We start from the raw sequence: 17,664 nt of genomic DNA, 5'->3' as shown, positions 1-17,664 counted from the left end.
AATCGTGTGTGATTCTCGTACTTCCACTGTATTGCTATTAGGCCTATGGGGGGTAAGCAGCTTGTGGAAGCTAACAATACCACAGTGCCAAAGAGGATGTTATGATTTTCTTATTGTAGCTGTTCATGTGTTTATTTTTTCCTCTTTGGAACAGTGGCCTTCCACCTCCCAGGATATTGCGAGCGTTTATGGGCTGCTTACACATCAGCCTGTTAGCTGTGCAGCAGAATTATGTACATCACACATGATTTTTTAAGTTTTGGTTACATCTTGTTATGTAGCTGGCATCTACTGAATCCTGTAAAATATTGTACATGATGTTTTCAGGTTTTTTCCATTCACAGTGTTTCAGTTCCCTATTATAGTGTTATTTTTTAATGATGTTTCCCATGTATGATAGTAATCTTCCTAGATGCTAGTTTTTATCCCAATGACATTAGCATCGCATTCATTATTTGCTTCTCCCCAGTTTTTGCTAGGCTTGGCACATTCAGCAGTCGTGCATTGTACATTTTGACAAGCATCTTTCTGGTGTACTCAATTTTATTATGACAACCCACCAATGTCATTTGACTCTCTTAACTTGGATAACTTCCTGATTCCTGGGACTCCATAATTGCCCATCTCCGTTATTAAAATGTAGCCATTGTGAGTAATTGGTATTGTTTGGACTTGAATGCCAACATTATCTCTTGTTCTGCATTTCTACAGTTTCAAATAACTTTCACAAAGTGATTTTTATTCTTGACAGATAAACCTGTAGAAGCGTCTATACAGACGTGAAACTGGTAGCTGCAAATAAAGTGCCTTTGTACAGCTACGCTGATTTTGGAGACACCTAGTTACTCTTGACTTCTTTGTTATAACATTTATGATAATTTGAATGATTGTTGAATGTTGAGTGTTTCTTATTATTATTTACAACCTCCAAAATTACTTTCAGGCACACATTTCATGAGTCATAAACATAACATTGTGAAACTTCTTCGGAGTTTTTGACACATATGTGTAGCCTAGTAAGTAACCTAAAATTGTTTAGTACTCTTGTTTCCTGTTGTGTCAGATATTGAATCTTTGGAAATGCAATTAGAAGTGACTGATTTACAAAATTACTCTCTATGAAGACAAGTATTACAACAGCACAGAATTATTATAATGGCACGATGATGTACATGTCAAAGAGTTTTTCAAGCTACCCCACTTTCTGCAGTGCAGCCCAACGAGGCACTCTGCATCTTGTGGAAGTATTTCATCACTCATGATAAAAAATAAATGTCACAGTCTGCAAATTTAATCAGATGTTAATATTTTTACCTGGGTTGATTTTTTCTTGTAGAATTGTCCTCATAACTGCATTTGTTTAATCAATGTTAACTGACTAGCCAGTATTGTGTGCAAAGCATTGACTGCCAATGCACAAGCTGTTTTCAGCCTCTGCTCACAGGCATCCAGTTGCCCATGCATAGGCACTTGAACTGGATCAACCTGACTCAAGGCGTTTTCTCATGCAAATCTATTTTTTAACCTTCAAGCTTAGAAGTAGCACGATGTCTTTTGGCCTCAATGTTGTTAAGTATGATACAAATGTCATGTTCTGTATTTCCATGGAAAGTGTGTAGTTTATGCTTCTGTGTGTCTTCATATTGTAAGAGTATCATGTAGACTTATGTTTACAAAGTAGAAATATTATGTACAGTTAACTTTAGTAATGTTTAATTTTTCCTGGAAAGGCCACCCCAGCTTCAACAAGGTGGGACGAGACTCCTGGTCATGCAAAGGGTAGTGAAACCCCAGGAGCAACGCCTGGGCAGAGTACACGGATGTGGGACGCAACACCGGGACATGCGACACCCGGCCGGGAAACGCCACAGCATGACAAGGGAATCTCGAGCTCACGGCGCAACCGGTGGGATGAGACTCCAAAGACAGAAAGAGGTACATCGTATATTACTTTTTATTCCAAAGTAGTTTTTGTCATGTGTCTTCTCTGCCTTAAATGTTTAAAAGTTCATTTAAAACATTTACTCATTTGGTAAAGTGGTCATTGAAATATAGACAAATTTTCTGTTTTCACACTTCTCGTATTTATGAACTAGCAAAATTCTTTTTGCTGTAGCTAAAACATAACATTGTATAACTATCTATTGCAGAAACACCTGGACACGGTAGTGGGTGGGCAGAAACACCTCGCACTGATCGGACTGCCGGTGACCCCATCCAGGAGACCCCGACACCGTCTGCTAGCAAGAGGCGCAGCCGTTGGGATGAGACCCCATCGAGCCAGATGACACCTGGTGCAATGACCCCACAGACTCCCGGCACGCCACACACACCACATGGTACTCCACACGGCACACCAGGGGCCACGCCATCACTGATGACTCCGTCCGGTGTTACACCAACTGGTCAGAAGGCCATGGCGATGGCCACCCCTACTCCAGGTTTGTGATGTTCAGATAGAAGTAATCTGGCATTCGAGGAATGATTTCTGTAAGAAACTTACAGGAAGTTTTATAGTTGTTACTGTTTGATGGTACAGTTTAATTAATGATTCTGCATCACAATGTTGAATATTTGAACTTCTGTCCCAAAACACAGAAGTTGGCTGTTGGTTACAGCTTGTTACACATTCTACTTTATCACAGCACTTCAAGGAGTTATACCAGTTTAGTTCATTCTATAGCTTTGCTCCAATCTTATTTCATGTTTTCTTCAGTTTTCTGTTCTTCATGTAATGCTGACCTGTGTTCTCCAAAGTTATGTCAGTTTATTTATTGACACTTCAACATTACTGAGTAAAACTTTAATTTTTTTTTTTTTTTTTCCTATTGTATTCAGTGTGATATATTGATTACCGTTTAATGAACATCTGTTATATTTTGAATTGGGTTATTTCTTCTAGATGTTCTTTCATTTTTACAGGGCACTTGGCGACGATGACTCCTGAACAGTTACAGGCATACCGCTGGGAACGTGAGATTGATGAAAGAAACAGACCGCTCTCTGATGATGAATTGGATGCAATGTTCCCACCAGGCTACAAAGTGTTGCAGCCTCCAGCAGGTCAGTGCACAAATATTTACAGTGAAATATTTCTGGGGTTGGGAGTTACACATAATCTTAAGACTATGAAATACACAGATACATTAAACAATGGAAAATCCAGGGTGGAACGTAACAATATTTACAGATAATACACAGATATAGATGTACCAATAATGTTGTGTTTCCTTCCTTATTCTGGTGCCAAAAATGAGACTCCTCAATGATCTGTTAGTTAGTATTTCAGACAGACTATCTATGTAGCAGGTGAAAATCCAGTATGAACTATGTGTATCAGGATAGGTGCCCCCTCACTGACAGGCTGACAGATAACAAAGAGAGATAGCAGTTTGCATGCACATGTAATCACATTTACGCAATTATAAGAGGAGCATTTTTCACAAAATTGTCAGTCGGAAAATATGGGATTGTCTTATATTCACAGATTAAACTAGTGCTGCTGAGGTCAACATTTTACATTGTTAAAAAGATTGATATAGGGGTTGTTTACATTTACAGATGAGGCTTTGACTATTGAGGTCAAGTGCAAATTTAATATGAAGAATTCAGAGGATTAGGTCAGGTAAACGATACTTGCTCTCGAACATGCTCAAGATTTCTCAATACACTGAAGTGCTCAATGCAGAGTCGAGATTGCTCAAACTATTGCATGTCATTTGATTCGTGCAGTGCTAGTGCAGTGGATACTAAAGAAGCTATGAACTAGCCACAACTAAAATGTATTACATCTATTATTTCGCTTAAAATTTGACAATTTTATGATACACAACCATTCTATCATGCTATGAACTTGTATTTGACTAGGTTTGCAATAAAAGTTCTCATCCGTGTATGGAGACCGTAACAAACATTTATGGTGCATTTAAGTGAAGGTAATACTGAAAGGTGAAAATGTTCTTCAGTAAACATTACTTGATTCTGAACACACGCCATTATTTTATTTGGTTATGAAAGACTGTAATTATTTACCAAGTGGGTTGCAAATGAGAAATTCAGTCATTGTTCATGTATTAGAATACCGGGTAAAAACATTACCACTTTTAATCAGCTTCAGGACAAGCTGGTAACATTAATACAAAGCAAGAAAGAAAATTAACCCAGAGTTAAATGTCTAAGAAATAAAATAAATTATATTAAGTTGACCTTAATGATTATCACGAGAATGAGTTACAGTGGCAAGACCCCATGTAGGTAGTACTGACAATGTCACTAGATCCGGGATGAATGAAAGCTTGAGAATCGGACTGAATCAAGATTGTTGTCTTTTATTCATGTATTAATGGTGTTTTTTACATTTGATGTCACACTGCGGGATATTTAATTCTGTGTTTCACAGTTGCTCAAGCACAGCACTACAGAAGGGCTGGATGGGGGACAATGATAGCAGCCATGAGGGGCGGGAGTGATGAGTGGGTGGCAGCAAATTTTGTCGGGCTGCCAACCAAGAGAATCTACACCACGTTCTTTGGATTTTTATGAGTGTTCCCATGTTTTAACTACAGTTTGATTGAATCCCTTTGAATTGACTTTAAAACCAGTCGAATACAGTTCTGCAGGAGACAGAGTCTAGACAGGGGCCAGTTGCATACGTAATGTGTTTCCGTGAGCAGTGTATTGAACGAAAGAGGGTGTGTTGGCTGATGTTTCTCTGCAGCCAGTGACAGAGCGGCAGGCAGGCAATATGTTTGTAGCAAGAAATATGGTAACATTCTCATGTCAGTATGAAAGTGAAATCCAATATGTATTCGGCAAAAAACAGCTGTGTGCTACTGTAACCTCCTCAGAAATTGCCACATATTGGAGGGAACAGCCAAATATTGCTGACAACAAAGATATAAGTTTAACAGTGGTGCTATTAGGATGACTGTGATGATTAAAATGGTGATACCCCAGACATCAGGCTTGTAGTTAGTAAGCAAAAATGTAATGAAGATAATAATTAATGTAAATCATTTCTTTATGTTTATTTCCCCTTGTATTATCAATAAATGGCCCAAGTTTAGAACAGGTATAATGCTAATGTTTTGTGCAGATATTTTATGTCAATAAAACAGTTTGTAATTTTAATAAGTCAGAATATGAGTTACAATTTTTTTCAAGGATCCTCTTAAAAATGGGGGTTGTCTTATATTCAGGATTGTATTATTCTCGGATAAATTTGATGATTGTTTTTATTGCATCCTGAACTTTCCATTGTCCAAGATGGTCTGTTTGGTGGGTGGTGGTCAATCCTCATATACATACTCCCTTTAGTAAACATTAAATTGCAGGTCAAAGTAGTTCAGAGTTTCCACAATTAATTTAAGGCACCATTGATGTGTTTTAGTGGGTTTGTTCATTTAGAAAGTCCTTGGATGAAATACTGGCATATCAGACATTGTGTATGTTCTTTGTAGAATGTAGAAATTGATCCAACACTCATAACGGTAATTAAAATGGTAATTAATGCTGGTTTAGGTTGATGGGCAGCCTTAATTTTATTTTCAACATTTTTTAGTTTATATTTTGATATTGTTTCCTTTATATTTTAAACCAGTCTCACATGTCAGTTTCAGATAATACTGTCTCTTTGTATCACAGGGTATATTCCAATACGCACCCCGGCCCGTAAGTTGACAGCAACACCAACACCTATAGCTGGCACACCGGCTGGTTTCTTTATCCAGACAGAGGATAAGACTGCAAAATATATGGACAACCAGCCTAAAGGAAATCTGCCCTTCATGAAACCAGAAGATGCACAATATTTTGACAAGCTGCTGGTAATTTGGAATTTCTTAAAAATATATTGCAAATATTGGTTTCATTTGTTACATGACTTGATTCCGCTAGCAAATTAGTCTGTTCTTTGGTTTTAAAACCTTCCATTTGTGCGATTTCTTCCATTTGGCTACTAATTGAGAAGTAGATAATTTTTCTTTATTTAATTGTAGTTTCATGTGACTGGCAATTTTCTTATAGATCAAACATAGTACCCTTGTTAAGAATGTGAAAAGTTTTAAAAATAATTTATAATTTGAATTCAGCTACCATTAACTAATGTTATCAAATGAAAAGCAATTAATAGTAATGATCATTCCAAAATAAAATACTTCCTGTAGAGAAATAGGTGCTAGTGTGTTATTAATAGCCCTTTTCAGTAATCTAGGTAACAGTATTCCTCCTTGCGAGTGGTCCAACTAGTAAAACAACTGAACTTTCACTTATTGCATTTTAGATACGTTAGGTCTGAAATTTATTACATTCAAGCATAGTTTGTCTTTTTGATGATTGACAACCCCTTTCTCATCTCACAAACAACTGCTAGTTAACCCTCCAGCCATGGGTGATGTAGATGTGTATTAAAAGGCCCGTGATAATCACAGCAGACTTAATTTCCACTATGTTAGGCCATTGGAAGTCACAGTTTTCCCTTCAAATATTTTTCTGCTGCTCTGGAACATCGAATGTTTGTAGTTTTCTGCATGAAAGTGCAGGAGTCGTATTTTACATGTTATCCGGACTCACTCACACATATACCTTCTCATTGCAGCTGTATCTTATTTGTATTGTCGAGCATTTGTCTGGAACCTTTCTTTAAGATAAACAACACTCAGAATATGTATAAATAAGTTTATCTTGCTTCATAGCATTGAATGCAGTTTTTCACATTTCCTTCATTATTTACATTGTCTGTTACAATTCAAGTCTAAAGTAAATTTTTGGTTTTCTTGTTACATTACAATATTTCTGTCGTTACAACCATTTAAATTAACAAATAAAAATGCACCATGGTTTTGTACAGAAAAATCAGAAAATTGCCTACAGTTAGAGGGTTAATTTGTGGTAAAGCAGTGTGCTTTCATCACCTTTTTTTCAAACATTGATTTGGGGCTTTCCACTTTGTATGCTTATAATTTGTAGTCATTTTACTGTCTTTGACACTCCCTCATATTTGTAACAATTACATTGTGTTCAGAATTAAATTGATCACAAAAGATATTTGCAATAGACCTTTTTTCCTCCTTCAGTTGCTCATCTAATTTATTATGGTGTCCCATCTCCTCCCATAGCATATGAAGAGCGGACCTACTTCTACATCCTGGTTCTAGTCATATTTGTTCACAATGTAACATCTCAGACTGACTGCTGTCTGGCCAGAGCTGGAGTCAACCATGTCTCTACATATAACATACATCTTTACACGCGTTAGAAATGACTGAACCAGGGTGTATACGACCCGGGAGATCCGGGAAAAACCCGGGAATTTTTTCGGCTGGGAGAAAACCGGGAAAAACTAGGGAATTTTTTAGAATTCCGGGAATTTTTCATTGTTTTAGTTACCAGTTAAATTTTTGTGATTTTTGACTGGTAAGAACCAAAACTCTCACGAAGGATATTACTGTATCCCGCTTGTGCAGAATAATACTGCAGCACCAAAACATGAATGAGAGAAAAATAAAACTCCAGTAGCAAAGGAAATGCGCGATATACAACAACAAAACACAGTGCTCTTACAAGCGTCTGCCAACCAAAGTGTGTCAAAGGCTTTAGGAAGAATATACAGTGCGTACTAACAACAAATTGCCTCTGATGAGCATGACGTGACAGCTGTTTACATTAGATTCGTTTGAGCTGTTGCGGGAGGGCGCATGCGCAGTTGAGTCGCGTATGAGTAGTACTTTCTCCCGCTTCTGGCTACAGATGTGTGGCTGGGCGCCACTATCTAACATTGCCCCAGTTCGGAAATATAGTAAATCCGGGGCTGATGCATGCAGCATACAGCAGTCGATGTGACCTGTGTGTACGTTCAGTGATTTTATTGTTTCCTCTTTGTTTATGGCTCTCACGTTAAATGAAAACGGATTTGTGTGACCGGGAGCTATCAAATGAATTAAAATAGCTTTGCATAATTACGGAAGGCTAAAATAAGTTGTTAGTTTCAGGTTTTATTTCCACCTTTCTGACAGTCAAGCATTAATCGCCTTGCAGAAGAATGAAGTTATTTTTGTCGCTTTGCTAAAGAGATTTGGCTTTTATTAATCTTTTGCGTTGAGGCAGTCAATTTATTTGAAACTAAGTGTTTGATTTCACACTGTTGGCTAGTTTCAACTGTTCGCTGTATCTGAAGTGCACGTTTCCATCTTCTAGCTCGTATGGCATTATGCCGTAATAAAGAACCAAACATGATATAATACGGTACTGGTACTCAAGAAAATTTACATCCGAATCTGGACATATGATTGCGCACTTTAAGGCGAATTATGCATTTTAGTATGGTTCACGAGTTTTATGACATAATGCAAGATTTTTTAATGTTTTACACGTACGAACATGCGGGCTTCCTGTGTCATCGTAGCTGAACAAGCGCGGTGACACCTGTTATCTGGCGCTCTCTGGTGACTGCTGAAACGAACCAATTTGTAACAGGTCACGGGAAAATATTGCGAATGGTGGTTTGAAAAGCGTTACTTTGAAAGTAAATTTCCTTTTACGCAAGATGAACTATGTGCGAGAATGTACAATGAATTTCTTAAATCGCAGAGCGTTTGACTCTCATTTAAAAATCCACTCTTTGAGGATGACCATCTTCAAGGATTTCTAGCCTAGATCACACATTTACGTCGTTATTAAAAATTTTACTGGCACATTTGTGTGATGTATCTTTAAGTGTAACATTCGCGAAAAGATGAGCATTTTATATGTGGAAGGTTAGCTTCTCTTGCAGCTTATTTATCTTTGAGACCAATATTATTTGTGAAAGCTTTGTTTTTCTTGTAGCAAGACTATGTATATTAATTTAAACCATTAACATCTCTTTTTCTGTGTGTTCGCGTTATTTAAGAGTGATCTTGCAATTGGTTGACTACATCACGTGTCCTATGCTGTCATAAGGTGGCGAGATCACGTTACATGAGCTATGACTGGGATACAAAAGCATATCGCAATCTCAATTTCATTGCTTCGGAAAATAACATGCAGTGTTTGGCGGAATTTGAATTTATACCTCCATAAAAAATGCAGCGTACATGTTGCTGCACATCAAAGATCTTTCCAAAACGTGTTTTTTTCCCCTCGGTTTCTTTTCTAAAGTGCCGGCAGATTCTACGTCTTTGTAGAAAACCATAAACATTCATGACTGATAAGTTTTACAGTGCCGAGGAAAAGTATACTGTCACTTAACACGGATAAAGTGTATTTTCACCCAGGAGAAAGTGTATTTTCAACCGGGAAAAATCCAGGAATTTTTTTCCTTGTCCACGTATACACCCTGTGAACATTCATCTGTTCTGTACTCATTTTCCCCATCTAAATTTTATCATACCAAACTAAACATTAATTACCCAATCTTGAATACTTCATTTTTTCGCGATGTGTTTTAATTGTAACTTGTAAGGTTTATTTATAGAGATGTTATCACTATTGGTGAGGAATGTTGGCTTCATACATTTGCTCATATGATTCACAGGTGGAAGTTGATGAGGAGACTCTGAGCCCTGAGGAGCAGAAGGAGAGAAAGATAATGAAGTTACTTCTGAAAATCAAAAATGGAACACCCCCTATGCGTAAAGCGGCTCTTCGACAAATAACAGACAAAGCAAGAGAATTTGGTGCTGGTCCATTGTTTAACCAAATACTTCCTCTGTTGATGTCACCTACTCTTGAAGACCAGGAGAGACATTTGCTTGTGAAAGTTATTGACAGAATTCTTTACAAGTTAGATGATCTTGTGAGACCGTATGTGCACAAGGTATGTAACACATTTTATTGAGTGTGCAGTTTTACAATTCGTCATCAGATCTGCTAAATGTCTCTCTCTAATACATTATTGCTGAAGGAAATGACCAATAAAAAAAATTGAAATAATAAAACAAAGAAAGCTGGTGACTCAGTAGCTCAAGAGTCAGACTACAAATACAAGATTTAGGGATTAAGTCCTCTGTTTGTTCAAGGGATTTGTTTTCTGTCACTTATCATTTCTTTCATTTTTCTGGAAACAAATAGTTACAAGCAGTAACAGACATATCTGACTAATTTCATGCCTTAAGTGTTTTTTAACAACCTGTAGTTTTTATTGATCTTCCTCATTCACAAAATGGTTTAGTGAAATACAAACAGTGGAATGTCCAGATTGGAATATCAACAATATTATGAAAAGTATGGGCTGCTACTCACTGTAAAGATGAAATATTGAGTTGCAGACAGGCACAAGAAAAGACTGTTACACATTACCTTTTGGCCAAAGCCTTTTTTATAATGTTGTTGTTAGTGAATAACAATTAGAGTAAATTGGGTCATTGCAAATAATGAAAAGGTGTGCATTTGTCATTTAACAATGTATGAACAAAACAAAAGAAGTCACACGTGATCAGTTGACAAATAAGAGTAATTTCTGTAATTTTTATTCACTGTTACAATAACTAAATAAAAAAAGTAAAATTATAAAAGCAGGAGTTAATGAGAATTTATTTTTGTATAATTTTTTGTTGGAATGGGATAGCCTTTCTGTTTTCAGTGACCTTGTTTCATTCTTAATTTATACTTTGCTGTATCAAAGAAAAATTCAGTTAAGAAAAATAAATTTCTGGTCATCGTTTACCTTCAGGAGGTGAAATTTGTAGCACTGCTGATAAGATGCACAAGAGAGAAAAAAGTCACACTACCTACGTTTTGGACTAACAGGTCCTTCATCAGGAAGGAGGTATATGTTAGGCATGGTTAAAAAGGGAGGTCAGTTCCCTCATACCTCCAAGATGAGAGGAACCCACCTGTTTATTTATAATCTTAAAGATAAGCAAACATGCATCACAGGTTACTCACTAAAAACGCACACATTATCATTGGGTATTGTTTCCATGCACACTGATGTTGCATAACTACAGTTGATCTAAAGCTCAACTAAGCCCTAATGTTCAGTGCAGTATAAATATGCAAAGCTGATCAACTAAGCCCTAATGTTCAGTGCAGTATAAATATGCAAAGCTGATTGATTTATTTCCTCCCCAAACCACAGGTAGTAAGAAAGAGGCTCTGTAGAAGGCAGTTGGTTGTTTTCTGCGTGGCGTATTGTATCTGCAGGAAGCTGAAAACAGTTGTCTTGTCTAATTTTTGTGTTTATATTTGGAGTGGAAAGAGTGCATTTTGTTGATAAAAAATGTGTATGCCATTTTCAGCATATTCACTTATTGTAGAGATGCAAATGGTCCTCCATTCTTCTAATCATTTACACAAGTTTGTCAATTATTTTATTGTGTGTTGTTATGTGCTATACATTTAATTTTATGGCCTCTTGACAGATTCTGGTGGTTATTGAACCACTTCTCATTGATGAAGACTACTACGCCCGTGTAGAGGGTCGTGAAATTATTTCAAATCTGGCTAAAGCTGCTGGTCTGGCAACAATGATTTCAACCATGCGTCCTGATATCGACAACATTGATGAATACGTGCGTAACACGACAGCCCGGGCATTTGCAGTGGTTGCATCTGCACTTGGTATTCCATCTCTCTTGCCATTCTTGAAAGCCGTGTGTCGTAGCAAGAAATCGTGGCAAGCTCGTCACACTGGTATCAAGATTGTGCAACAAATTGCCATCCTAATGGGGTGTGCTATCTTGCCTCATTTGAAGAGCCTTGTAGAGATTATTGAACATGGTAAGTGGGCAGCGATAAAACAATTCTTGGGTTGATTTCTCAAAACAAATTAATACTTTGACAAACGTTTTTCCAAAACATTACACTGTTGAAATAAATCTTGCCACTTATTTTGTGTGTCTGCATTTTGATACTTAGTTCCCCAGTAGTGGGACTGACTTTCTGAAACCGTGGTTTCTGTGATGTAGGTTAATATCCCAGCTATCACAACCTGCAGTCATTCACCTTGGTGGGCCTTCATTTGCAAGTTATTGACGGAAAAAAGTTGGAAATTTTACGCAACCCTCAATACCGTTACTATAGTAGCTTCACATTGACTGTTTGCATCGTGCTATGGATAGGTAAGGCTCTGAAATGGAGCAGGTCATGGGTTCGAATCTCACCAAGTAGTTTTATATTTTTATTTTTTAAATTCGTATCAAAATTATTTTGATCATTGTTTTTATTCAATTAATTGGTTCGTGTGTGGTTTCATATTTCTATTCCTTGGCCACATCATTTTAATCATCATATCAGCTCCTTCATTTTCCCTCGTATCATTTTTTTTTCCCCACTTAAAATCTTCGTTCATGTTGTTTTAATTTTATATATTTATTTTAATTTTATTTCTTTTGTTTTATTGTCCTATTTTTCTTCAAAGTTATTGCTGTCATTGTTTCTATTCCTCATTTTTGTTGAACTTAGTGTTACTTACACTCCTTTTCTTTGTTTAAATTTTCATCTCCATTATTTATGAAATAAATAATAGGAAAAGGAATTTAATAGGAATTTAGGCTGTGTTTTAAATGTTTGTACGACGATTATCCTCCAGAAGAGAAATGTACGTCTTGTAATGAAAACTACAGTTTTGACACTATTGTACAGCTAATATAAATAGATTTCATCATTTGTTTTTTAACCAATAGATCAGCGTTTTCAGATATTTAAATATTAAAATAGATAAATATAATTAAATTCACATTCATAAAAATTCAAAGTGGAAATGGAAAGTTATAAAGAGAAGATAAGAACAAATGAAAAATTAAACATTCAATGATTAAAATGTAGCAAAGGAATAGAAATAAAAAAATTACATTAAAACAATTAATTGAATAAAAATAGTGATCGTCACCAGAATGAGATTTTCACTCTGCAGCGGAAGGCAAAGGTCCCGAGTTCGAGTCTCAGTCCGGAACACAGTCTTAATCTGCCAGGAAGTTTCACGATCAAAGCCATTTTGATAAAGGTTTAAAAACAAACAAAAATTAAGCCACCTGATGAGATTCAAACCCACAACCTTTAGCATGTGAAGAAAGGCCTTACCGTAGCCATTCGACCACACAAATACTCTACAAAAACCTTATCTTTTGGTGCTATTGAGCATCACATAAAAGTCCAACTTTTTCCGTCAGTCACTCGAAACGAGGGCCCACCACGGTGAGTGGCTGCAGGATGTGATGCCTGATATCTTATCTACATCACCATATAGGTGGTTTCAAAAAATCTGTTCAATCTCTGGGGAGCTCTGCTTGTTAGTAAATAATGTCTTAGCTCTCAACAAAATGTTAAGCTAAATAATAAAGATAGAATATTTGGTTTGTTCAGAGCGTATTTGTATATCCAGTGTATTACATGAAATACAATAGTGGTAACTGTTAAAATTCATGAAGCTGATTCAGTACTGGGATATTTGCACAATAAAATCAGACTTATATTTGCAAATCCCTTCTGTTTTCCAGAATCAGTGGGTTTTGATATTTGTAGGCTACTTCAAAACACCTATGGTTATTTGCAAAATTGCAGCACTATTAAAATGATCACTATTCTTTCAAAGGTCTCGTGGATGAGCAGCAGAAAGTACGCACCATTACTGCCCTTGCCATTGCAGCTCTTGCTGAGGCTGCCACACCATATGGTATTGAGAGTTTTGACTCTGTGCTGAAACCTCTGTGGAAAGGTATCAGGACGCACCGTGGTAAGGTAAGACACTGTTTTCAATTCATCATCTCTAGCTCAACTTGATAAATTCTCTAGTGCAACATTCTATTCAGCCAGGCAATATGTTGCACATATTCATCATTCTGTGTTATCTTACCATTACAAAAGGTGACAAATTTCTTTGCGCAGCTGCATTGTTCCTTATTCACATTTTAGTCTCCTTCTCTTTGCCTTTCTCCATCCCACTGCAGTCCCTCCCATTGATGTCTCAATCACTTCCTTAATAGTCAGGCTCTGTTTTTCCCTGATATATACACATTCGAATATGGTACATGATTAGTTAAATAAATGAATGGTAGTCCTCATCATAAGTAAATTATCCATGATTTTCTTAATCTTACACTAATTTTTCCTCCAACAACGAGAACTCCAGGATGGAACAACAGTAGTATGGGAAGAATAGATTGCTACTCATCACATATAGGTGCCATTGAGTCGCAGACAGGCACATTTGCATTGTGCCTGTCTGGGGCTTAGCACCACCTCTGTGTGATGAGTAGCAATATACCTTTTCCATATTGTTACTAATTTTATCATCCCCTATTCATAATCCTATAAAGGTTTAAACATGATTCCTACAAAAGGGAATGTCCAACTTCCTTTCTCATCCTCAAAACATTTGGGGCTTGTACTCTGTCTTAATGACTTCTATGTCGACAGATTGTTAAATCCTAATCTTCCTTCCTTATTACCTTGGTATCCAGATTTAAATAAATAGTTGCCGCATTCATTTGGTGTAGAGAATGTCAGTGCGTAGTCATGGGAGTCATGATGAAGGCTATTTTTTATGAATTTGTTGCTCTTATTGTTTAATTTTATTGTTAGTATGCCATCTCATACTCGTACATTATTTGTTGTTGACAGGGTTTGGCAGCCTTCCTGAAAGCCATTGGTTACCTAATACCTTTGATGGATGCTGAATATGCCAACTACTATACCCGTGAAGTGATGTTAATTTTGATTAGAGAGTTTCAGTCTCCTGATGAAGAAATGAAAAAAATTGTGCTGAAAGTAGTGAAACAGTGTTGTGGCACTGATGGTGTGGAATCGCAATACATTAAAGATGAAATTTTGCCACATTTCTTTAAACATTTCTGGAACCATCGAATGGCTCTTGATAGGCGTAATTATAGACAGGTATGTAATCATAAAGTGTGCATTTCCGTGATATATACCACAAGTTATGCACATTTTTGTTTAATTAGGTGTTCATCCTCTGCATTTTTAATTACTTTTACATGCTTTAATGTTGTTTCTTATTGCTTCTCACAGATACTTCTTTTGTATTTACAGTCTCATTACTGATATGGAAAAATATTTTCTATATTAAATTCTATGTGAATGAATGGTAGCTTATCTTGTTCATACATAGAGCATAGTTAGAAGGAAGCTGTCATTTGAATAATTTTTCATCATATATTCTCGCTATGCTTCCTTTCTTAGCGTTTAAAACATGAAGGGTATGGTGGATGAAACACATTTCTCTGACAGTGTTTAAAGTTACTAGTTGCAGAACAGACATTATTACCATTTTAGGAGCTATGATACTGTGGACAATGTTCCATAGTTCGTTTATAGGAAGTATATATGTTGCATGTGTAATGTAAATTTACTTAGAAATAGTTTCCTTTGCGTTACCTAGTAAATTAGTGACTTTGCTGGTGACATGTGAACTTTATCAGGCCCTGTTCTAATTTTCTTGTTAGCAAGTTTCATGATGAGAGAGAGATGACTAAAAATTACTTGTACACTCCTGGAAATTGAAATAAGAACACCGTGAATTCATTGTCCCAGGAAGGGGAAACTTTATTGACACATTCCTGGGGTCAGATACATACATGATCACACTGACAGAACCACAGGCACATAGACACAGGCAACAGAGCATGCACAATGTCGGCACTAGTACAGTGTATATCCACCTTTCGCAGCAATGCAGGATGCTATTCTCCCATGGAGACGATCGTAGAGATGCTGGATGTAGTCCTGTGGAACGGCTTGCCATGCCATTTCCACCTGGCGCCTCAGTTGGACCAGCGTTCGTGCTGGACGTGCAGACCGCGTGAGACGACGCTTCATCCAGTCCCAAACATGCTCAATGGGGGACAGATCCGGAGATCTTGCTGGCCAGGGTAGTTGACTTACACCTTCTAGAGCACGTTGGGTGGCACGGGATACATGCGGACGTGCATTGTCCTGTTGGAACAGCAAGTTCCCTTGCCGGTCTAGGAATGGTAGAACGATGGGTTCGATGACGGTTTGGATGTACCGTGCACTATTCAGTGTCCCCTCGACGATCACCAGTGGTGTACGGCCAGTGTAGGAGATCGCTCCCCACACCATGATGCCGGGTGTTGGCCCTGTGTGCCTCGGTCGTATGCAGTCCTGATTGTGGCGCTCACCTGCACGGCGCCAAACACGCATACGACCATCATTGGCACCAAGGCAGAAGCGACTCTCATCGCTGAAGACGACACGTCTCCATTCGTCCCTCCATTCACGCCTGTCGCGACACCACTGGAGGCGGGCTGCACGATGTTGGGGCGTGAGCGGAAGACGGCCTAACGGTGTGCGGGACCGTAGCCCAGCTTCATGGAGACGGTTGCGAATGGTCCTCGCCGATACCCCAGGAGCAACAGTGTCCCTAATTTACTGGGAAGTGGCGGTACGGTCCCCTACGGCACTGCGTAGGATCCTATGGTTTGGCGTGCATCCGTGCGTCGCTGCGGTCCGGTCCCAGGTCGATGTGCACGTGCACCTTCCGCCGACCACTGGCGACAACATCGATGTACTGTGGAGACCTCACGCCCCACGTGTTGAGCAATTCGGCGGTACGTCCACCCGGCCTCCCGCATGCCCACTATACGCCCTCGCTCAAAGTCCGTCAACTGCACATACGGTTCACGTCCACGCTGTCTCGGCATGCTACCAGTGTTAAAGACTGCGATGGAGCTCCGTATGCCACGGCAAACTGGCTGACACTGACGGCGGCGGTGCACAAATGCTGCGCAGCTAGCGCCATTTGACGGCCAACACCGCAGTTCCTGGTGTGTCCGCTGTGCCGTGCGTGTGATCATTGCTTGTACAGCCCTCTCGCGGTGTCCGGAGCAAGTATGGTGGGTCTGACACACCGGTGTCAATGTGTTCTTTTTTCCATTTCCAGGAGTGTATTTGAAAGGATAATTAACTGTAATTTTCGGTAGTGTTTGCTGTTCAGGTGTTATTTGCTTGCTTTTCTTTTTCATTATGATAATTATCTGTTTCAGTTGGTGGACACTACAGTGGAAATAGCAAACAAAGTAGGTGCCTCTGAAATTGTGAATCGGGTTGTGGATGATTTGAAGGATGAGAACGAACAGTATCGTAAGATGGTGATGGAGACAATAGAGAAGATAATGGGTAATCTAGGTGCTGCAGACATTGACAGCAGATTAGAGGAGCAACTTATTGATGGTATACTATATGCATTCCAGGAGCAGACCACAGAGGTATGAGACATGATTGCATTTTTAATTAGCTTCTTATTTACCTGGCTCCTTTGCTTTGTTTTCTGCAGTAACTTCTAAAATAATAAAATTTCAATTTGTGTTGTCATGTAGGCTCCTCATAAATCTCTACGTCTGTACATTAGTTAATCAGTATCTCTTCAAGTTTTTCGTAATCAGCTTTGTAGTTAAGATGCCACTATAAAAATTTGCCTTTTGATGTTCTGCACCTGTTTTAAACTTTAATTTTTGATGTTGTGTTAAACTGATACTATTATCTATGTTGTTGGCTCAAGGCATATTTCCCCATTTTAGGACGTTGTGATGCTGAATGGCTTTGGAACCATAGTGAACCAGCTTGGGAAACGTGTGAAGCCTTACCTTCCACAGATTTGTGGTACCATCCTGTGGCGATTAAACAACAAGTCAGCTAAAGTTAGACAACAGGCTGCTGATCTTATATCCCGTATTGCAGTTGTCATGAAGACTTGTCAGGAGGTGAGTC

The 17,664-nt window shown here is 38.2% G+C and overlaps 1 protein-coding gene across 1 annotated transcript in view; it reads left to right on the top strand.

Annotated features, from left to right (window-relative positions):
• LOC124605101 (splicing factor 3B subunit 1) overlaps positions 1 to 17,664 on the top strand; it is a 64,442-nt gene that overhangs the window by 34,311 nt on the left and 12,467 nt on the right. The window contains exons 7-16 of the mRNA XM_047136550.1: positions 1,731 to 1,935; positions 2,151 to 2,441; positions 2,923 to 3,063; positions 5,644 to 5,825; positions 9,512 to 9,793; positions 11,340 to 11,697; positions 13,511 to 13,656; positions 14,539 to 14,811; positions 16,941 to 17,162; positions 17,475 to 17,657. Of these exons, the coding sequence (XP_046992506.1) occupies positions 1,731 to 1,935; positions 2,151 to 2,441; positions 2,923 to 3,063; positions 5,644 to 5,825; positions 9,512 to 9,793; positions 11,340 to 11,697; positions 13,511 to 13,656; positions 14,539 to 14,811; positions 16,941 to 17,162; positions 17,475 to 17,657 (2,283 nt within the window). The remainder of the gene's footprint in view (positions 1 to 1,730; positions 1,936 to 2,150; positions 2,442 to 2,922; positions 3,064 to 5,643; positions 5,826 to 9,511; positions 9,794 to 11,339; positions 11,698 to 13,510; positions 13,657 to 14,538; positions 14,812 to 16,940; positions 17,163 to 17,474; positions 17,658 to 17,664) is intronic.

The sequence above is a fragment of the Schistocerca americana genome, chromosome 3, assembly GCF_021461395.2.
Source record: "Schistocerca americana isolate TAMUIC-IGC-003095 chromosome 3, iqSchAmer2.1, whole genome shotgun sequence".
Lineage (NCBI taxonomy): Eukaryota > Metazoa > Arthropoda > Insecta > Orthoptera > Acrididae > Schistocerca > Schistocerca americana.
The sequence above is the reverse complement of the archived record's forward strand: the minus strand, read 5'-3'. Positions and strand labels throughout refer to the sequence as shown.